The sequence below is a fragment of the Oncorhynchus gorbuscha genome, linkage group LG14 (genome assembly GCF_021184085.1).
Source record: "Oncorhynchus gorbuscha isolate QuinsamMale2020 ecotype Even-year linkage group LG14, OgorEven_v1.0, whole genome shotgun sequence".
NCBI lineage: Eukaryota > Metazoa > Chordata > Actinopteri > Salmoniformes > Salmonidae > Oncorhynchus > Oncorhynchus gorbuscha.
The window spans coordinates 82,589,341-82,610,847 of NC_060186.1; the positions used below are offsets into that span (position 1 = coordinate 82,589,341).

The 21,507-nt window shown below is 48.4% G+C and overlaps 1 protein-coding gene across 2 annotated transcripts in view; it reads left to right on the forward strand.

Moving 5' to 3' along the window:
* nbas (NBAS subunit of NRZ tethering complex) overlaps positions 1-21,507 on the forward strand; it is a 284,978-nt gene that overhangs the window by 147,825 nt on the left and 115,646 nt on the right. For both annotated transcript variants that reach the window (XM_046299129.1, XM_046299130.1), the window contains exons 35-38: positions 815-892; positions 3,595-3,777; positions 4,359-4,469; positions 15,492-15,615. In XM_046299129.1, the coding sequence (XP_046155085.1) occupies positions 815-892; positions 3,595-3,777; positions 4,359-4,469; positions 15,492-15,615 (496 nt within the window). The remainder of the gene's footprint in view (positions 1-814; positions 893-3,594; positions 3,778-4,358; positions 4,470-15,491; positions 15,616-21,507) is intronic.

A 21,507-nucleotide genomic window follows, 5' to 3' on the forward strand; every position in this document is an offset into this window, starting at 1 on the left:
CTCTCCCTTTCTCCCTCTCACTCTCTCCCTCTCCCTTTCTCTCTCTCCCTCTCCCTTTCTCTCTCTCTCTCTCCCTTTCTCTCTCTCTCTCTCCCTTTCTCTCTCTCTCTCTCTCTTCTTTCTCTCTCTCCCTTTCTCTCTCTCCCTTTCTCTCTCTCCCTTTCTCTCTCTCCCTTTCTCTCTCTCCTTTCTCTCTCTCCCTCTCTCTCTCTCGCTCTCCCTTTCTCTCTCTCTCCCTCTCCCTCTCTTTCTCTCCCTCTCCCCCTCTCCCCCTTTCCTCCCCCTCTCCCTTTCTCCATCTCCCTCACTCTCCCTTTCTCTCACCTCTTTCCGTCTTTCCCTCTCCTCTTTCCCTCTCCCTTTCTCTCTCCTCTTTCCCTCTCCCTTTCTCTCTCCTCTTTCCCTCTCCCTTTCTCTCTCCTCTTTCCCTCTCCCTTTCTCTCTCCTCTTTCCCTCTCCCTTTCTCTCTCCTCTTTCCCTCTCCCTTTCTCTCTCCCCCTCTCCCTTTCCTCTTCCCTTTCTCTCTCCCCCTCTCCCTTTCTCTCTCCCCCTCTCCCTTTCTCCCTCTCTGTCTCCTCTCTCTCCTCTTCTCTCCTCTCTGTCTCCTCTCTCTCTCTCTCTCTCTCTCTCTCTCTCTCTCGCTCTCTCGCTCTCTCGCTCGCTCTCTCGCTCGCTCTCTCGCTCGCTCTCTCGCTCGCTCTCTCGCTCGCTCTCTCGCTCGCTCTCTCGCTCGCTCTCTCGCTCGCTCTCTCTCCCCCTCCCCCTCCCCCCCCTCCCCCTCCCCCCCCCTCTCTCTCTGTCTCTCTCTGCCCAGGTGTTGTACCAGGCAGTGAACTATCAGATGGATCCCCCTGAACCTGAATGTTTCCGGGACGAGACTGACTCAGTACAGGTGTGTGTGTGTGTGTGTGTGTGTGTGTGTGTGTGTGTGTGTGTGTGTGTGTGTGTGTGTGTGTGTGTGTGTGTGTGTGTGTGTGTGTGTGTGTGTGTGTGTGTGTGTGTGTGTAAAAGCTGTTGTTTGTGTGTGTGTCTCTCTGTTTGTCATCTGTGCTTCAAATGACATGAAGATACCTGTTGTGGTGTTTATGCCGTGTGTGTTTTAGTATAATGTGTATGTATATAATGTGTGTGTTTTAGTATAATGTGTATGTATATAATGTGTGTGTTTTAGTATAATGTGTATGTATATAATGTGTGTGTTTGCGGTATTGGTCCATACACCACTAGAACAACACAATGTCCATACACCACTAGAACAACACAATGTCCATACACCACTAGAACAACACAATGTCCATACACCACTAGAACAACACAATGTCCATACACCACTAGAACAACACAATGTCCATACACCACTAGAACAACACAATGTCCATACACCACTAGAACAACACAACACAACACAACACAATGTCCATACACCACTAGAACAACACAACACAATGCCCATACACCACTAGAACAACACAATGTCCATACACCACTAGAACAACACAATGTCCATTCACCACTAGAACAACACAACACAATGTCCATACACCACTAGAACAACACAATGTCCATACACCACTAGAACAACACAACACAATGCCCATACACCACTAGAACAACACAATGTCCATACACCACTAGAACAACACAATGTCCATTCACCACTAGAACAACACAACACAATGTCCATACACCACTAGAACAAACAATGTCCACAACTAGAACAACACAATGTCCATACACCACTAGAACAACACAAAACAACACAACACAATGTCCATACACCACTAGAACAACACAATGTCCATACACCACTAGAACAACACAATGTCCATACACCACTAGAACAACACAATGTCCATACACCACTAGAACAACACAATGTCCATACACCACTAGAACAACACAATGTCCATACACCACTAGAACAACACAATGTCCATACACCACTAGAACAACACAATGTCCATACACCACTAGAACAACACAATGTCCATACACCACTAGAACAACACAATGTCCATACACCACTAGAACAACACAATGTCCATACACCACTAGAACAACACAATGTCCATACACCACTAGAACAACACAATGTCCATACACCACTAGAACAACACAATGTCCATACACCACTAGAACAACACAACACAATGTCCATACACCACTAGAACAAAACAACACAATGTCCATACACCACTAGAACAACACAATGTCCATACACCACTAGAACAACACAATGTCCATACACCACTAGAACAACACAATGTCCATACACCACTAGAACAACACAATGTCCATACACCACTAGAACAAACAATGTCCAACACCAATAGAACCACAATACACCACTAGAACAACACAATGTCCATACACCACTAGAACAACACAATGTCCATACACCACTAGAACAACACAACACAATGTCCATACACCACTAGAACAACACAATGTCCATACACCACTAGAACAACACAATGTCCATACACCACTAGAACAACACAATGTCCATACACCACTAGAACAACACAATGCCCATACACCACTAGAACAACACAATGTCCATACACCACTAGAACAACACAATGCCTATACACCACTAGAACAACACAACACTGTAATCTGGCAGTTTAGTTTTGATTTTTAACTTTTCTTCTACAATGTGCTTTCACAAGGAAGTGCTAATTCAACTGGAGTTTAGCAACCCGAGCCATACATAAATAGTGTTATTTTTAAACACCTATTTTTGATGAGGAAGATTGGAATGAAATCACCCTGCCAGATTATAATGAAGTGTATGCTACATTTAACACGTTGCTTTCGCACCGTTGGAAATGTCGCCCTCGGCGAGTCTGAACGTTCGCAAGTCGAACGTGATTCAGCCGTTGTTCCCCCATGACGTCTCTAAGCTGCTGGGTGTTCGAACAGAGAGAAACTCACCTCAGTATCTTGTACTTCTAGCTTGTGGGTCACCTGCATGGTAGTGTAGTGTGAAGGCTAGGGTCACCTGCATGGTAGTGTAGTGTGAAGGCTAGGGTCACCTGCATGGTAGTGTAGTGTGAAGGCTAGGGTCACCTGCATGGTAGTGTAGTGTGAAGGCTAGGGTCACCTGCATGGTAGTGTAGTGTGAAGGCTAGGGTCACCTGCATGGTAGTGTAGTGTGAAGGCTAGGGTCACCTGCTGGTAGGGTCACCTGCATGGTAGTGTAGTGTGAAGGCTAGGGTCACCTGCATGGTAGTGTAGTGTGAAGGCTAGGGTCACCTGCATGGTAGTGTAGTGTGAAGACTAGGGTCACCTGCATGGTAGTGTAGTGTGAAGGCTAGGGTCACCTGCATGGTAGTGTAGTGTGAAGGCTAGGGTCACCTGCATGGTAGTGTAGTGTGAAGGCTAGGGTCACCTGCATGGTAGTGTAGTGTGAAGGCTAGGGTCACCTGCATGGTAGTGTAGTGTGAAGGCTAGGGTCACCTGCATGGTAGTGTAGTGTGAAGGCTAGGGTCACCTGCATGGTAGTGTAGTGTGAAGGCTAGGGTTGCCTATTACTACTAACGTGTGTGTGTGTGTCGTCTGTCCCCCCCCCCCGTGTCCTCCCCTCTCCAGTCCGCTGGTCCTCCCAGCTCTGTTTCACCACTGGGTGGCGCTGCAGGAGACCTACTCCATCGTACCACCAATAGAACCATAGAGGTCCTGGCCAGTACTGGCCTGACCACTAAGGCTGTCCTGACTGCCGTCAGAGACCACAGCTGGTGGAAGAACCAGCTCAACTACCTCCGACCACTGCATGTAAGAACGCAAAGGGGTTTCGCACACACACACACACACACACACACACACACACACACACACACACACACACACACACACACACACACACACACACACACACACACACACACACACACACACACACGCATGTTAGACCACAGCTGGTGGAAGAACCAGCTCAACTACCTCCGACCACTGCATGTAAGAACGCAAAGGGGTTTCGCGCATGCACACACACACACACACACACACAAACACACGTGTTAGACCACAGCTGGTGGAAGGACTCGCTCAACTACCTCCGACCACTGCATGTAAGAACGCAAAGGGGTTTGTCTGTCTGCCTGCCTGCCTGCCTGCCTGCCTGCCTGCCTGCCTGCCTGCCTGCCTGCCTGCCTGCCTGCCTGCCTGCCTGCCTGCCTCTGCCTCTGCCTCTGCCTCCAGCGCTCTATCCCACGGTAGTAGGTCTGTCTGTCCGTCCCCAGGGCTCTATCCCACGGTAGTAAGTCTGTCTGTCTGTCCCCAGGGCTCTATCCCAGCGTCTGCTAAATTACTTAAATGTAAATGTAAATGTAGTAAGTCTGTCTGTCTGTCCCCAGGGTCGGAGTTTAGGCTCCAAGGCTGTAGGAGGAGAGGAGAACAGTGGTCTGGAGAGACAGGGTGTTAACCCCTTCTACCAGGGACAGTTTGATGACCCATATGTAGACCAGGTAAGTTGTGTGTGTGCTTATGTTGGTCTCTTCCTAACCCTGGTCTCTTCCTAACCCTGGTCTAACCCTGGTCTAACCCTGGTCTAACCCCTGGTCTCTTCCTAACCCCGGTCTCTTCCTAACCCTGGTCTCTTCCTAACCCTGGTCTAACCCTGGTCTAACCCTGGTCTCTTCCTAACCCCGGTCTCTTCCTAACCCCGGTCTAACCCTGGTCTAACCCTAACCCTGGTCTAACCCTGGTCTAACCCTGGTCTCTTCCTAACCCTGGTCTCTTCCTAACCCTGGTCTCTTCCTAACCCTGGTCTAACCCTGGTCTCTTCCTAACCCTGGTCTAACCCTGGTCTCTTCCTAACCCCGGTCTAACCCTGGTCTAACCCTGGTCTCTTCCTAACCCTGGTCTAACCCTGGTCTAACCCTGGTCTAACCCTGGTCTCTTCCTAACCCTGGTCTCTTCCTAACCCTGGTCTCTTCCTAACCCCGGTCTCTTCCTAAACCCGGTCTAACCCTGGTCTCTTCCTAAACCCGGTCTAACCCTGGTCTCTTCCTAAACCCGGTCTAACCCTGGTCTCTTCCTAACCCCGGTCTAACCCTGGTCTCTTCCTAACCCCGGTCTAACCCTGGTCTCATCCTAACCCCGGTCTAACCCCGGTCTCTTCCTAACCCCGGTCTAACCCCGGTCTCTTCCTAACCCCGGTCTCTTCCTAACCCCGGTCTCTTCCTAACCCCGGTCTCTTCCTAACCCCGGTCTCTTCCTAACCCCGGTCTCTTCCTAACCCTGGTCTGACCCTGGTCTAACCTCGGTCTCTTCCTAACCCCGGTCTCTTCCTAACCCCGGTCTCTTCCTAACCCCGGTCTCTTCCTAACCCCGGTCTCTTCCTAACCCCGGTCTCTTCCTAACCCCGGTCTCTTCCTAACTAACCCTGGTCTCTTCCTAACCCTGGTCTCTTCCTAACCCTGGTCTCTTCCTAACCCTGGTCTCTTCCTAACCCTGGTCTCTTCCTAACCCTGGTCTCTTCCTAACCCTGGTCTCTTCCTAACCCTGGTCTCTTCCTAACCCTGGTCTCTTCCTAACCCTGGTCTCTTCCTAACCCTGGTCTCTTCCTAACCCTGGTCTCTTCCTAACCCTGGTCTCTTCCTAACCCTGGTCTCTTCCTAACCCTGGTCTCTTCCTAACCCTGGTCTAACCCTGGTCTCTTCCAAACCCTGGTCTCCTTCATAACCCTGGTCTCCTTCATAACCCTGGTCTCTTCCATAACCCTGGTCTCTTCCTAAACCTGGTCTCTTCCTAACCCTGGTCTCTTCCTAACCCGGTCTCTTCCTAACCCCGGTCTCTTCCTAACCCCGGTCTCTTCCTAACCCCGGTCTCTTCCTAACCCTGGTCTCTGGTCTCTTCCTAACCCTGGTCTCTTCCTAACCCTGGTCTCTTCTAACCCTGGTCTCTTCCCCTGGTCTCTTCTCTTCCTAACCCGGTCTCTTCTCTTCCTAACCCCGGTCTCTTCCTAACCCCGGTCTCTTCCTAACCCCGGTCTCTTCCTAACCCCGGTCTCTTCCTAACCCCGGTCTCTTCCTAACCCCGGTCTCTTCCTAACCCCGGTCCATTCATAACCCCGGTCTCTTCCTAACCCTATTAATGGCGCCGGAGGGGATTGCTGCCGTTTTAGTCTCCTTACCAACTGTGTTTTGTTGCCTTGTTTATAACTAATTATGTACATGATGTTGCTGCCATCGTCTCTTATGACCGAAAAATAACTTCTGGAGTCTGATGCGAAGAATATACTGGTTTTCCCAAACCAGTCCCAAATCCCTGTCATTCACATGACGAAAAGACAGAGATACAGGGGGCGGAGGTCAGGGTGCCTTGTGAGAATTTGTCGGCGGGTGGGTAACCCTCCTCTACCATCCGTTCTATTGGCCAACGTGCCATCACTTAGAATATATGTGTTGCCACCCTGGGATCACTCACTACTCATAGAACACCCTAGGATCACTCACTACTCATAGAGCACCCTAGGATCACTCACTACTCATAGAGCACCCTAGGATCACTCACTACTCATAAAGCACCCTGGGATCACTCACTACTCATAAAGCACCCTGAGATCACTCACTACTCATAGAGCACCATGGGATCACTCACTACTCATAAATCACCCTGGGATCACTCACTACTCATAGAGCACCCTGGGATCACTCACTACTCATAGAGCACCCTAGGATCACTCACTACTCATACAGCACCCTGGGATCACTACTCACTACTCGTAGATCACCCTGGATCACTACTCACTACACATAGAGCACCCTGGGATCATTACTCACTACTCATAAAGCACCCTGGGATCACTCACTACTCATAAAGCACCCTGGGATCACTCACTACTCATAGAGCACCCTGGGATCACTCACTACTCATAAAGCACCCTGGGATCACTACTCACTACTCATAAAGCACCATGGGATCACTCACTACTCATAGAGCACCCTGGGATCACTACTCACTACTCGTAGAGCACCCTGGGATAACTACTCACTACTCGTAAAGCACCCTGGGATCAGTCACTACTCGTAGAGCACCCTGGGATCACTCACTACTCATAAAGCACCCTGGGATCACTCACTACTCATAGAGCACCCTGGGATCACTCACTACTCGTAGAGCACCCTGGGATCACTCACTACTCATAAAGCACCCTGGGATCACTCACTACTCATAGAGCACCCTGGGATCACTCACTACTCATAGAGCACCCTGGGATCACTCACTACTCATAGAGCACCCTGGGATCACTCACTACTCATAGAGCACCCTGGGATCACTACTCATAGAGCACCCTGGGATCACTACTCATAGAGCACCCTGGGATCACTACTCATAGAGCACCCTGGGATCACTCACTACTCATAGAGCACCCTGGGATCACTCACTACTCATAGAGCACCCTGGGATCACTACTCATAGAGCACCCTGGGATCACTACTCATAAAGCACCCTGGGATCACTCACTACTCATAGAGCACCCTGGGATCACTCACTACTCATAGAGCACCCTGGGATCACTACTCATAGAGCACCCTGGGATCACTCACTACTCATAGAGCACCCTGGGATCACTCACTACTCATAGAGAGCACCCTGGGATCACTACTCATAGAGCACCCTGGGATCACTACTCATAGAGCACCCTGGGATCACTCACTACTCATAGAGCACCCTGGGATCACTACTCACTACTCATAGAGCACCCTGGGATCACTACTCACTACTCATAGAGCACCCTGGGATCACTACTCACTACTCATAGAGCACCCTGGGATCACTACTCATAGAGCACCCTGGGATCACTACTCATAGAGCACCCTGGGATCACTACTCATAGAGCACCCTGGGATCACTACTCATAGAGCACCCTGGGATCACTACTCATAGAGCACCCTGGGATCACTACTCATAGAGCACCCTGGGATCACTACTCATAGAGCACCCTGGGATCACTACTCATAGAGCACCCTGGGATCACTACTCATAGAGCACCCTGGGATCACTACTCATAGAGCACCCTGGGATCACTACTCATAGAGCACCCTGGGATCACTACTCATAGAGCACCCTGGGATCACTACTCATAGAGCACCCTGGGATCACTACTCATAGAGCACCCTGGGATCACTACTCATAGAGCACCCTGGGATCACTACTCATAGAGCACCCTGGGATCACTACTCATAGAGCACCCTGGGATCACTACTCATAGAGCACCCTGGGATCACTCACTACTCGTAGAGCACCCTGGGATCACTCACTACTCGTAGAGCACCCTGGGATCACTCACTACTCATAGAGCACCCTGGGATCACTCACTACTCGTAGAGCACCCTGGGATCACTCACTACTCATAGAGCACCCTGGGATCACTCACTACTCGTAGAGCACCCTGGGATCACTCACTACTCATAGAGCACCCTGAGATCAGTCACTACTCGTAGAGCACCCTGGGATCACTACTCATAGAGCACCCTGAGATCAGTCACTACTCGTAGAGCACCCTGGGATCACTACTCATAGAGCACCCTGGGATCACTACTCATAGAGCACCCTGGGATCACTACTCATAGAGCACCCTGGGATCACTACTCATAGAGCACCCTGGGATCACTACTCGTAGAGCACCCTGGGATCACTACTCGTAGAGCACCCTGGGATCACTCACTACTCATAGAGCACCCTGGGATCACTACTCGTAGAGCACCCTGGGATCACTACTCATAAAGCGAATGTATAACTTTTAATATTCAAAAACATTAAATACCGCCCAGTTTTGCTGTGATAAATACTGTGATATAATGTTTTGCCTTATCGCCCAGCCCTAGGCTAGAGCTGCCTCTTTCAACGAGATAGTAACCTGGACGCTAATAAGATAACGCCCAGTTTTGCTGTAATACAGTAATACAGTATGTCTGTCCTGTCTGTCCTGTCTTCCCTGTCTGTCCTGTCTGTCCTGTCTTCCCTGTCTGTCCTGTCTTCCTGTCTTCCCTGTCCTGTCTTCCCTGTCTGTCTTCCCTGTCTGTCTTCCCTGTCTGTCTTCCCTGTCTGTCTTCCCTGTCTGTCTTCCCTGTCTGTCCTGTCTGTCCTGTCTTCCCTGTCTGTCCTGTCTGGCCTGTCTTCCCTTTCTGTCTTCCCTGTCTGTCCTGTCTGTCCTGTCTTCCCTGTCCTGTCTTCCCTGTCTGTCCTGTCTTCCCTGTCTGTCCTGTCTTCCCTGTCTGTCCTGTCTTCCCTGTCTCTCTGTCCTGTCTGTCCTGTCTTCCCTGTCTGTCCTGTCTTCCCTGTCTGTCCTGTCTTCCCTGTCTGTCCTGTCTGTCTCTCTGTCTTGTCTCTCTCTGTCCTGTCTTCCCTGCCTGTCCTGTCTTCCCTGCCTGTCCTGTCTTCCCTGCCTGTCCTGTCTTCCCTGCCTGTCCTGTCTTCCCTGCCTGTCCTGTCTTCCCTGCCTGTCCTGTCTTCCCTGCCTGTCCTGTCTTCCCTGCCTGTCCTGTCTTCCCTGCCTGTCCTGTCTTCCCTGCCTGTCCTGTCTTCCCTGCCTGTCCTGTCTTCCCTGCCTGTCCTGCCTGTCCTGTCTGTCCTGTCCTGTCTGTCTGTATGTCCTGTCTGTATGTCCTGTCTGTATGTCCTGTCTGTATGTCCTGTCTGTATGTCCTGTCTGTCTGTCCTGTCTGTCCTGTCTGTCCTGTCTGTCTGTATGTCCTGTCTGTCCTGTCTGTCCTGTCTGTCTGTATGTCCTGTCTGTCCTGTCTGTCTGTCCTGTCTGTCCTGTATGTCTGTATGTCCTGTCTGTCCTGTCTGTCTGTATGTCCTGTCTGTCCTGTCTGTCTGTATGTCCTGTCTGTCCTGTCTGTCTGTATGTCCTGTCTGTCCTGTCCTGTCTGTATGTCCTGTCTGTCCTGTCTTGTCCTGTCTGTATGTCCTGTATGTCCTGTCTGTCCTGTCTGGCCTGTCCTGTCTGTCCTGTATGTATGTCCTGTATGTCCTGTCTGTATGTCCTGTCTGTCCTGTCTGTCTGTATGTCCTGTCTGTCCTGTCTGTCTGTATGTCCTGTCTGTCCTGTCTGTCTGTATGTCCTGTCTGTCCTGTCTGTCTGTCTGTCCTGTCTGTATGTCCTGTCTGTCTGTCTGTCCTGTCTGTATGTCCTGTCTGTCTGTCCTGTCTGTATGTCCTGTCTAACTGTCTGTCCTGTCTGTATGTCCTGTCTGTATGTCCTGTCTGTCCTGTCTGTCTGTCCTGTCTGTATGTCCTGTCTGTCTGTATGTCCTGTCTGTATGTCCTGTCTGTCCTGTCTGTCTGTATGTCCTGTCTGTCTGTATGTCCTGTCTGTCTGTCTGTCCTGTCTGTATGTCCTGTCTGTCTGTCCTGTCTGTATGTCCTGTCTAACTGTCTGTCCTGTCTGTATGTCCTGTCTAACTGTCTGTCCTGTCTGTATGTCCTGTCCGTCCGTCTGTCCTGTCTGTATGTCCTGTCTAACTGTCTGTCCTGTCTGTATGTCCTGTCTGTCCTGTCTGTATGTCTGTCTGTCTGTCTGTCCTGTCTGTATGTCCTGTCTGTATGTCCTGTCTGTATGTCCTGTCTAACTGTCTGTCCTGTCTGTATGTCCTGTCTAACTGTCTGTCCTGTCTGTATGTCCTGTCTGTCTGTCTGTCCTGTCTGTATGTCCTGTCTGTCTGTCTGTCCTGTCTGTATGTCCTGTCCGTCCGTCTGTCCTGTCTGTATGTCCTGTCTAACTGTCTGTCCTGTCTGTATGTCCTGTCTAACTGTCTGTCCTGTCTGTATGTCCTGTCTAACTGTATGTCCTGTCTGTCTGTCTGTCCTGTCTGTATGTCCTGTCTGTCTGTCTGTCCTGTCTGTATGTCCTGTCTAACTGTCTGTCCTGTCTGTCCTGTCTGTATGTCCTGTCTGTCCTGTCTGTCTGTCTGTCTGTCCTGTCTGTCTGTCCTGTCTAACTGTCTGTCCTGTCTGTATGTCCTGTCCGTCCGTCCGTCCTGTTGCTCCTCTTTATACACTGAGTATGGTTGCATGCTATAATACGATTATAAAGTCGGATGAATATAATAGTTTGATTTAAACGTTCATCGATTTCCCGAACAATCCTGCAGTGAGGCTACCTAAGGGGACGTTGATAAAGGCAGAACATCGGCAATCAATTTAAGTTATACCACAGCGCCAATGTTATTTATGTAAAGCATATTTTATTCTGAATTCAGACATATAAAGTTTCTATGCGGGAACTATTTTCAATTCTTTGTTTTCCGAACTTTTGTCACAAAACAAAACAAACAGGGATCTCCGGCTGCTCAGCTACAGCCCAGATACAATAGACTGCTGTAACTCTGAAGGTGTTTTAATGTTTACTTCCAGTACTGAACAATAGTATATATATTATACTATACTGAACAATAGTATATATATTATACTATACTGAACAATAGTATATATATTATACTATACTGAACAATCGTATATATATTATACTATACTGAACAATAGTATATATATTATACTATACTGAACAATAGTATTGGTCACATGGTCAGCAGATGTTATTGGTCACATGGTTATCAGATTTTATTGGTCACATGGTTAGCAGATTTTATTGGTCACATACACATGGTTAACAGATGTTATTGGTCACATGGTTAGCAGATTTTATTGGTCACATGGTTAGCAGATTTTATTGGTCACATGATTAGCAGATGTTATTGGTCACATGGTTAGCAGATGTTATTGGTCACATGGTTAGCAGATGTTATTGGTCACATACACATGGTTAACAGATTTTATTGGTCACATGGTTAGCAGATTTTATTGGTCACATGGTTAGCAGATGTTATTGGTCACATGGTTAGCAGATGTTATTGGTCACATGGTTAGCAGATGTTATTGGTCACATGGTTAGCAGATGTTATTGGTCACATGGTTAGCAGATGTTATTGGTCACATGGTTAGCAGATGTTATTGGTCAGGTGGTTAGCAGATGTTATTGGTCAGGTGGTTAGCAGATGTTATTGGTCAGGTGGTTAGCAGATGTTATTGGTCAGGTGGTTAGCAGATGTTATTGGTCACATGGTTAGCAGATGTTATTGGTCACATACACATGGTTAACAGATGTTATTGGTCACATACACATGGTTAACAGATGTTATTGGTCACATGGTTAGCAGATTTTATTGGTCACATGGTTAGCAGATTTTATTGGTCACATGGTTAGCAGATTTTATTGGTCACATGGTTAGCAGATTTTATTGGTCACATGGTTAGCAGATGTTATTGGTCACATGGTTAGCAGATGTTATTGGTCACGTGGTTAGCAGATGTTATTGGTCACATGGTTAGCAGATGTGATTGGTCACGTGGTTAGCAGATGTTATTGGTCACATGGTTAGCAGATGTTATTGGTCACATGGTTAGCAGATGTTTGGTCACGTGGTTAGCAGATGTTATTGGTCAGGTGGTTAGCAGATGTTATTGGTCAGGTTAGCAGATGTTATTGGTCACAGATGTTATTGGTCAGGTGGTTAGCAGATGTTATTGGTCAGGTGGTTAGCAGATGTTATTGGTCAGGTGGTTAGCAGATGTTATTGGTCAGGTGGTTAGCAGATTTTATTGGTCACGTGGTTAGCAGATGTTATTGGTCAGGTGGTTAGCAGATGTTATTGGTCACATACACATGGTTAGCAGATGTTATTGGTCACATACACATGGTTAGCAGATGTTATTGGTCACATGGTTAGCAGACGTTATTGGTCACATACACATGGTTAGCAGACGTTATTGGTCACATACACATGGTTAGCAGATGTTATTGGTCACATGGTTGGCAGATGTTATTGGTCACATACACATGGTCAGCAGATGTTATTGGTCACATGGTTAGCAGATGTTATTGGTCACATACACATGGTCAGCAGATGTTAATGGTCACATGGTCAGCAGATGTTAATGGTCACATGGTTAGCAGATGTTAATGGTCACATGGTTAGCAGATGTTAATGGTCACATGGTTAGCAGATGTTATTGGTCACATGGTTAACAGATGTTATTGGTCACATGGTTAGCAGATGTTATTGGTCACATGGTTAGCAGATGTTATTGGTCACATGGTTAGCAGATGTTAATGGTCACATGGTTAGCAGATGTTAATGGTCACATGGTTAGCAGATGTTATTGGTCACATGGTTAGCAGACGTTATTGGTCACATACACATGGTTAGCAGATGTTATTGGTCACATACACATGGTTAGCAGATGTTATTGGTCACATACACATGGTCAGCAGATGTTATTGGTCACATACACATGGTTAGCAGATGTTATTGGTCACATACACATGGTCAGCAGATGTTATTGGTCACATGGTTAGCAGATGTTATTGGTCACATGGTTAGCAGATGTTATTGGTCACATGGTTAGCAGATGTGATTGGTCACGTGGTTAGCAGATGTGATTGGTCACGTGGTTAGCAGATGTTATTGGTCACATGGTTAGCAGATGTTATTGGTCACATGGTTAGCAGATTTTATTGGTCACATGGTTAGCAGATGTTATTGGTCACATGGTTAGCAGATGTTATTGGTCACATGGTTAGCAGATGTGATTGGTCACGTGGTTAGCAGATGTGATTGGTCACATGGTTAGCAGATGTGATTGGTCACATGGTTAGCAGATGTTATTGGTCACATACACATGGTTAACAGATGTTATTGGTCACATACACATGGTTAACAGATGTTATTGGTCACATACACATGGTTATCAGATGTTATTGGTCACATACACATGGTTAACAGATGTTATTGGTCACGTGGTTAACAGATGTTAATGGTCACGTGGTTAACAGATGTTAATGGTCACGTGGTTAACAGATGTTAATGGTCACCTGGTTAGCAGATGTTATTGGTCACAGATGTTATTGGTCACATGGTTAGCAGATGTTATTGGTCACATGGTTAGCAGATGTTAATGGTCACATGGTTAGCAGATGTTAATGGTCACATGGTTAGCAGATGTTAATGGTCACATGGTTAGCAGATGTTATTGGTCACATGGTTAGCAGATGTTATTGGTCACATGGTTAGCAGATGTTATTGGTCACATGGTTAGCAGATGTTATTGGTCACATGGTTAGCAGATGTTATTGGTCACATGGTTAGCAGATGTTATTGGTCACATGGTTAGCAGATGTTATTGGTCACATGGTTAGCAGATGTTATTGGTCACATACACATGGTTAGCAGATGTTATTGGTCACATACACATGGTTAGCAGATGTTATTGGTCACATACACATGGTTAGCAGATGTTATTGGTCACATACACATGGTTAGCAGATGTTATTGGTCACATGGGCGCGTTCTTCACAACACTGTCTCTGTGGGTGGACCATGTAATTTTGTCAGTGATGTGTTTGCTGAGGAACTTGATGCTTTCTACCTTAATAATAATAATAATATATGCCATTTAGCAGACACTTTTATCCAAAGCGACTTACAGTCATGTGTGCATACATTCTACGTATGGGTGGTCCCGGGAATCGAACCCACTACCCTGGCGTTACAAGCGCCATGCTCTACCAACTGAGCTACAGAAGGACCACTGCGATCCCGTCAATGTGGATAGGGGGGGGTGCTCCCTCTGCTGTTTCCATCCACCTGACAGCTGTGGCATAGCAAGAAGCTGATTAAACAGCATGATCATTACACTTTGTGTTGGGGACAATAAAAGGCCACTTTTCAAGTGTGCAGTTTTGTCACACAACACAATAATAACTAATCGCTCAGGTGTACCAAGTTTTGAGGGAGTGTGCAATTGGTATGCTGACTGCAACAATGTCCACCAGAACTGTTGAATGATCATATCTCTACCATATGCAGCCAACCGGTTAACCGGCCTCATGTGTAACCACGCCAACCCAGGACATCCACATCCAGGCTTCTTCACCTGTGGGATTGTCTGGGGGGGGGGGTGTAATTATTTCTGTAATGAAGCCAGATTGTGGGGAAAAACTCATTCTGATTGGCTAGGCTCCCCAGTGGGTGGGCCTATGGCCTGGCTGCCAGGTGGGTGGGCCTATGGCCTGGCTCCCCAGTGGGTGGGCCTATGGCCTGGCCTGGCTGCCAGGTGGGTGGGCCTATGGCCTGGCTGCCAGGTGGGTGGGCCTATGGCCTGGCTGCCAGGTGGGTGGGCCTATGGCTTGGCTGCCAGGTGGGTGGGCCTATGGCTTGGCTGCCAGGTGGGTGGGCCTATGGCCTGGCTGCCAGGTGGGTGGGCCTATGGCCTGGCTGCCAGGTGGGTGGGCCTATGGCCTGGCTGCCAGGTGGGTGGGCCTATGGCCTGGCTGCCAGGTGGGTGGGCCTATGGCCTGGCTGCCAGGTGGGTGGGCCTATGGCTTGGCTGCCAGGTGGGTGGGCCTATGGCCTCCCAGGCCCGCCCATGACTTCACCCCTTCTCATTCTAAATTCTAAACCTCTTGTCTCTCTCAGAGTGAAGATGTGTATGGGTCGTATGATGCCGTACCTCAGGAGCAGTTTGCTGAGGTTCTACTGCGGACTGGGAAGCTGGCTGAGACCAAGACAGAGGGACAGACCCTGTTCCCTGCCACAGAGGGTAATACACAAACACACACTGGGGGAGGGAGGGAGAGAAAAAACACCACTGTAAACTCAACCCATATTTTTGTTTTAATTTCCCTTTTGTACTTTAACTATTTGTACATCGTTACAACACTGTATATAGACACAATATGACATATGAAATGTTTATTATTTTGATACTTTTGTGAGTGTAATGTTCACTGTTAATTTGTAATGTTTATTTACATTTTGTTTATATATTTCACTTGCTTTGGTAATGTAAACATATGTTTCCCATGCCAATAAAGCCCGAGGGAGGGAGGAACTGTTCTAGTACATTCGCCAATTAATTTATAAATATGTTGAAGAGGGTGGGGCTTAAGCTGCATCCCTGTCTCACCCCACGGCCTTGTGGGAAGAAATGTGTTTTTTGCCATTTTTAACCGCACACTTGTTTGTGTACATGGATGTTATAATGTTGTATGTTTTCCCACCTCTTTCCACTTTCCATCAGTTTGTATAGCAGGCCCTCATGCCAAATTGAGTCAAACATTTTTTAAATCAACAAAGCATGAGAAGACTTTGTCTTTGTTTTGGTTCATTTGTTTGTCAATTAGGGTGTGCAGGGTGAATGTGTGGTCTGTTGTACGGTAATTTGGTAAAAAGCCAATTTGACATTTGTTCAGTACATTGTTTTCGCTGAGGAAACGGGACAAGTCTGCTGTTATTGATAATGCAGAGGATTTTCCTAAGGTTGCTGTTGACCCATATCCCCCAGTAGTTACCGGGGTCACATTTGGTTCCAAATATTGGGGAAGATGCCAGAGCTGAGGATGATGTTAAAGAGTTTAAGTATAGCCAATTGGAATTTGTGGTCTGTATATTTTATCATTTAATTGAGGATACCACCAACACCACAGGCCTTTTTGGGTTGGAGGGTACGTATTTTGTCCTATAGCTCATTCAAGGGAATTGGAGAATCCAGTGGGTTCTGGAATCCAGTGGGTTCTGGAATCCAGTGGGTTCTGGTAGACTTTAACAGTTGATTCTAAGATTTGTTGTTGATTTTGTATATATTTTTGCAATTCATTCTTTGTTATAGGGATAAAAGGAGAAGTGGTTTACCCAAACATCTCCGTTTTAGGTCATTATTTGTTGTTTGTTTCGAGTTTCCCTATTTTCCCAGGAATTGTTAGATTCTATGGTTTCTACTGAGCTGATTTCTGACGTGCTGTTCCTTCTTTTTCCCTAGTTTATTTTTGTATTGATTTAGTGATTCTCCATAGTGAAGGAGTAGACTCAATTTTTAGATTTGATAGGGAAGCTGAGAGGTCAAATATACTGTTTAGATGTTCTACCTTCACTATCACAGTGAAACCTAGAAGGGATTGAATTTGTTGTTGTCTAATAGTTTTTTTGGTAGGTTTCCACACTACACTCCTTCCATCTGTAGCATTTCTTAATGTTATTCAGTTCCTTTGGCTTTGATGCCTCATGATTGAGTAATGCTCTTTTCAAATAGACTGATTTAGCTTATGTTGTCGTAGTTGTGCCTTGGAGGGGCATATGGGGGAGGGAATGCTGTCACCTCCAGGTAGGTGTTTGTCCCCCTGTGTGCTGAGGGTGTCAGGTTCTTGTCCAGTTCTGGCATTTAGGTCACCACAGACTAAGTACATGTCCCTGGGCCTGGAAATGATTGATCTCCCCCTCTAGGATGGAGAAGCTGTCTTCATTAAAGAATGGGGATTCTAGTGGGGGGATATAGGTAGCACACAGGATACAGCAGGATTCTAGTGGGGGGATATAGGGGATTCTAGTGGGGGATATAGGGGATTCTAGTGGGGGGATATAGGGGATTCTAGTGGGGGGATATAGGGGATTCTAGTGGGGGGGATATAGGTAGCACACAGGATACAGCAGGATTCTAGTGGGGGGATATAGGGGATTCTAGTGGGGGATATAGGGGATTCTAGTGGGGGATATAGGGGATTCTAGTGGGGGGGATATAGGGATTCTAGTGGGGGATATAGGTAGCACACAGGGCAGGATTCTAGTGGGGGGGGGATTCTAGTGGGGGATATAGGGGATTCTAGTGGGGGGATATAGGGGATTCTAGTGGGGGATATAGGGGATTCTAGTGGGGGGGGGATTCTAGTGGGGGGATATAGGGGATTCTAGTGGGGGATATAGGGGATTCTAGATATAGGGGATTCTAGTGGGGGATATAGGGGATTCTAGTGGGGGATATAGGGGATTCTAGTGGGGGGATATAGGGGATTCTAGTGGGGGGATATAGGGGATTCTAGTGTGGGGATGTAGTTAGCATACAGGATACAGCAGGATTCTAGTGGGGGGATATAGGGGATTGTAGTGGGGGGACGTAGTTAGCACGCAGGATACAGCAGGATTCTAGTGGGGGGATATAGGGGATTCTAGTGGGGGATATAGGGGATTCTAGTGGGGGATATAGGGGATTCTAGTGAGGGGATATAGGGGATTCTAGTGGGGGGGATATAGGGGATTCTAGTGGGGGGATATAGGTAGCACACAGGATGACATCATTTACATTGAAACGGCTCTCCTGTAAAGTCGTGACTTGCGACATACGCCTAGTTTCCTGAATCGGGTAACATATCTTGCTGTCTGATATGGGGGAGGCCAATATAGTGTGTGGTCAGGGTTTGTTTGGGGGGGTATTAGCTGATTGGGATGTGGCTGGGGATGCTGTGGTCTGGGTGTAGGTCCTCTGGGTGTAGGTCCTCTGGGTGTAGGTCCTCTGGGTGTGGGTCCTCTGGGTGTGGGTCCTCTGGGCGTGGGTCCTCTGGGCGTGGGTTCTCTGGGTGTGGGTTCTCTGGGTGTGGGTTCTCTGGGCGTGGGTTCTCTGGGTGTGGGTTCTCTGGGCGTGGGTTCTCTGGGCGTGGGTTCTCTGGGCGTGGGTTCTCTGGGCGTGGGTCCTCTGGGCGTGGGTCCTCTGGGCGTGGGTCCTCTGGGCGTGGGTTCTCTGGGCGTGGGTTCTCTGGGCGTGGGTTCTCTGGGCGTGGGTTCTCTGGGGTGGGTTCTCTGGGCGTGGGTTCTCTGGGCGTGGGTTCTCTGGGCGTGGGTTCTCTGGGCGTGGGTTCTCTGGGCGTGGGTTCTCTGGGCGTGGGTTCTCTGGGCGTGGGTCCTCTGGGCGTGGGTCCTCTGGGCGTGGGTCCTCTGGGCGTGGGTCCTCTGGGCGTGGGTCCTCTGGGCGTGGGTTCTCTGGGCGTGGGTTCTCTGGGCGTGGGTCCTCTGGGCGTGGGTTCTCTGGGCGTGGGTTCTCTGGGCGTGGGTTCTCTGGGCGTGGGTCCTCTGGGCGTGGGTCCTCTGGGCGTGGGTCCTCTGGGCGTGGGTCCTCTGGGCGTGGGTCCTCTGGGCGTGGGTCCTCTGGGCGTGGGTCCTCTGGACGTGGGTTCTCTGGACGTGGGTCCTCTGGGCGTGGGTCCTCTGGGCGTGGGTCCTCTGGGCGTGGGTCCTCTGGGCGTGGGTTCTCTGGGCGTGGGTCCTCTGGGCGTGGGTTCTCTCGGTGCAGGTCCCTCAGGAGGAGGTCTTGCAGGTCTGGGAGGGTCTCCAGCTGGTCTGGGTTGGGTGCCCGTTGCTCCTGTTTGAGGTGCTCGGACTGTCATTCACCCGCTGTATGGGGGCAGGGAGAAAGTGTTTTGATGGTAGCTCTCTCTCTTGGTAGAGTTCAGCTTTAGTCCCTCTCTCTTGGTAGAGTTCAGCTTTAGTCCCTCCTCCTCCTCTCTCTTGGTAGAGTTCAGCTTTAGTCCCTCCTCCTCCTCTCTCTGGGTAGAGTTCAGCTTTAGTCCCTCCTCCTCCTCTCTCTCTTGATGGTAGAGTTCAGCTTTAGTCCCTCTTCCTCCTCTCTCTCTTGATGGTAGAGTTCAGCTTTAGTCCCTCTTCCTCCTCTCTCTCTTGATGGTAGAGTTCAGCTTTAGTCCCTCTTCCTCCTCTCTCTCTTGATGGTAGAGTTCAGCTTTAGTCCCTCCTCCTCCTCTCTCTTGGTAGAGTTCAGCTTTAGTCCCTCCTCCTCCTCTCTCTGGGTAGAGTTCAGCTTTAGTCCCTCCTCCTCCTCTCTCTGGGTAGAGTTCAGCTTTAGTCCCTCCTCCTCCTCTCTCTGGGTAGAGTTCAGCTTTAGTCCCTCCTCCTCCTCTCTCTGGGTAGAGTTCAGCTTTAGTCCCTCCTCCTCCTCTCTCTTGGTAGAGTTCAGCTTTAGTCCCTCCTCCTCCTCTCTTGGTAGAGTTCAGCTTTAGTCCCTCCTCCTCCTCTCTTGGTAGAGTTCAGCTTTAGTCCCTCTTCCTCCTCTCTCTCTTGATGGTAGAGTTCAGCTTTAGTCCCTCCTCCTCCTCTCTCTTGGTAGAGTTCAGCTTTAGTCCCTCCTCCTCCTCTCTCTGGGTAGAGTTCAGCTTTAGTCCCTCCTCCTCCTCTCTCTGGGTAGAGTTCAGCTTTAGTCCCTCCTCCTCCTCTCTCTTGGTAGAGTTCAGCTTTAGTCCCTCCTCCTCTCTTGGTAGAGTTCAGCTTTAGTCCCTCCTCCTCCTCTCTTGGTAGAGTTCAGCTTTAGTCCCTCCTCCTCTCTCTCTTGATGGTGGAGTTCAGCTTTAGTCCCTCCTCCTCTCTCTTGGTAGAGTTCAGCTTTGCTCTCTCGCTGTCTCACTCTCTTCTCCTCTCTTCTCCTCGCTCTCTTTCGTTCTTTTATTCTCTCTTGTTCTCTCGCTCTCTCTCTCGTTCTCGCTCTCTCTCGCTCGTTCTCGCTCTCTTTTTCTCGCCCTATCACATAGTGCTTGAGGTACTTTAAGCACTTAATTTAGGAAATTCAAGTACTGGATTATCTTAAAAACCAGACATTATCTCAAGTTGGTACTTCACAAGTACTCGATTTATAATGAGGAGAACAGAAAACGATCGAATATGTTCATATGAAAAATGTATTGGTCTTGATAATTAATTTCCAAGCAGACTACTGAGTTGTATTTCCCGAAGTGTTTCGCTCTCTTGTTGTCGCTCATTCTACCCACAATGCCACTCAGTCAGGCAGGTACAGAACTGACTGATTAGGTGACGCCAAAGGTTACATTGGGAGCTGAAATGCCGGGCAAATGTGGATCCTGTCTGGCAGGATGTTGATGTTTATGAATGGGTTTTGCCAGACCCAACCAGGGATGTAGTGGAAAGGAAATGACGTTTACTCACTGTTTTATTTTGTTAATGATAGTTTAGCTACTAATTATTGCATTTCCGGTGTTCATCTCTCCCTTGATGGTAGAGTTCAGCTTTAGTCCCTCCTCTCTCTCTTGATGGTGGAGTTCAGCTTTAGTCCCTCCTCCTCTCTCTTGGTTGAGTTCAGCTTTAGTCCCTCCTCCTCCTCTCTCTCTTGATGGTAGAGTTCAGCTTTAGTCCCTCCTCTCTCTCTTGATGGTAGAGTTCAGCTTTAGTCCCTCCTCCTCTCTCTTGGTAGAGTTCAGCTTTAGTCCCTCCTCCTCCTCTCTCTCTTGATGGTGGAGTTCAGCTTTAGTCCCTCCTCCTCTCTCTTGGTAGAGTTCAGCTTTAGTCCCTCCTCCTCCTCTCTCTCTTGATGGTAGAGTTCAGCTTTAGTCCCTCCTCCTCCTCTCTCTCTTGATGGTAGAGTTCAGCTTTAGTCCCTCCTCCTCTCTTGATGGTAGAGTTCAGCTTTAGTCCCTCCTCTCTCTTGATGGTAGAGTTCAGCTTTAGTCCCTCCTTTTCTCTCTTGATGGTAGAGTTCAGCTTTAGTCCCTCCCCTCTCTCTCTTGATGGTAGAGTTCAGCTTTAGTCCCTCCTCCCATCTCTCTCTTGATGGTAGAGTTCAGCTTTAGTCCCTCTTCCTCCTCTCTCTTTTGATGGTAGAGTTCAGCTTTAGTCCCTCCTCCTCTCTTGATGGTAGAGTTCAGCT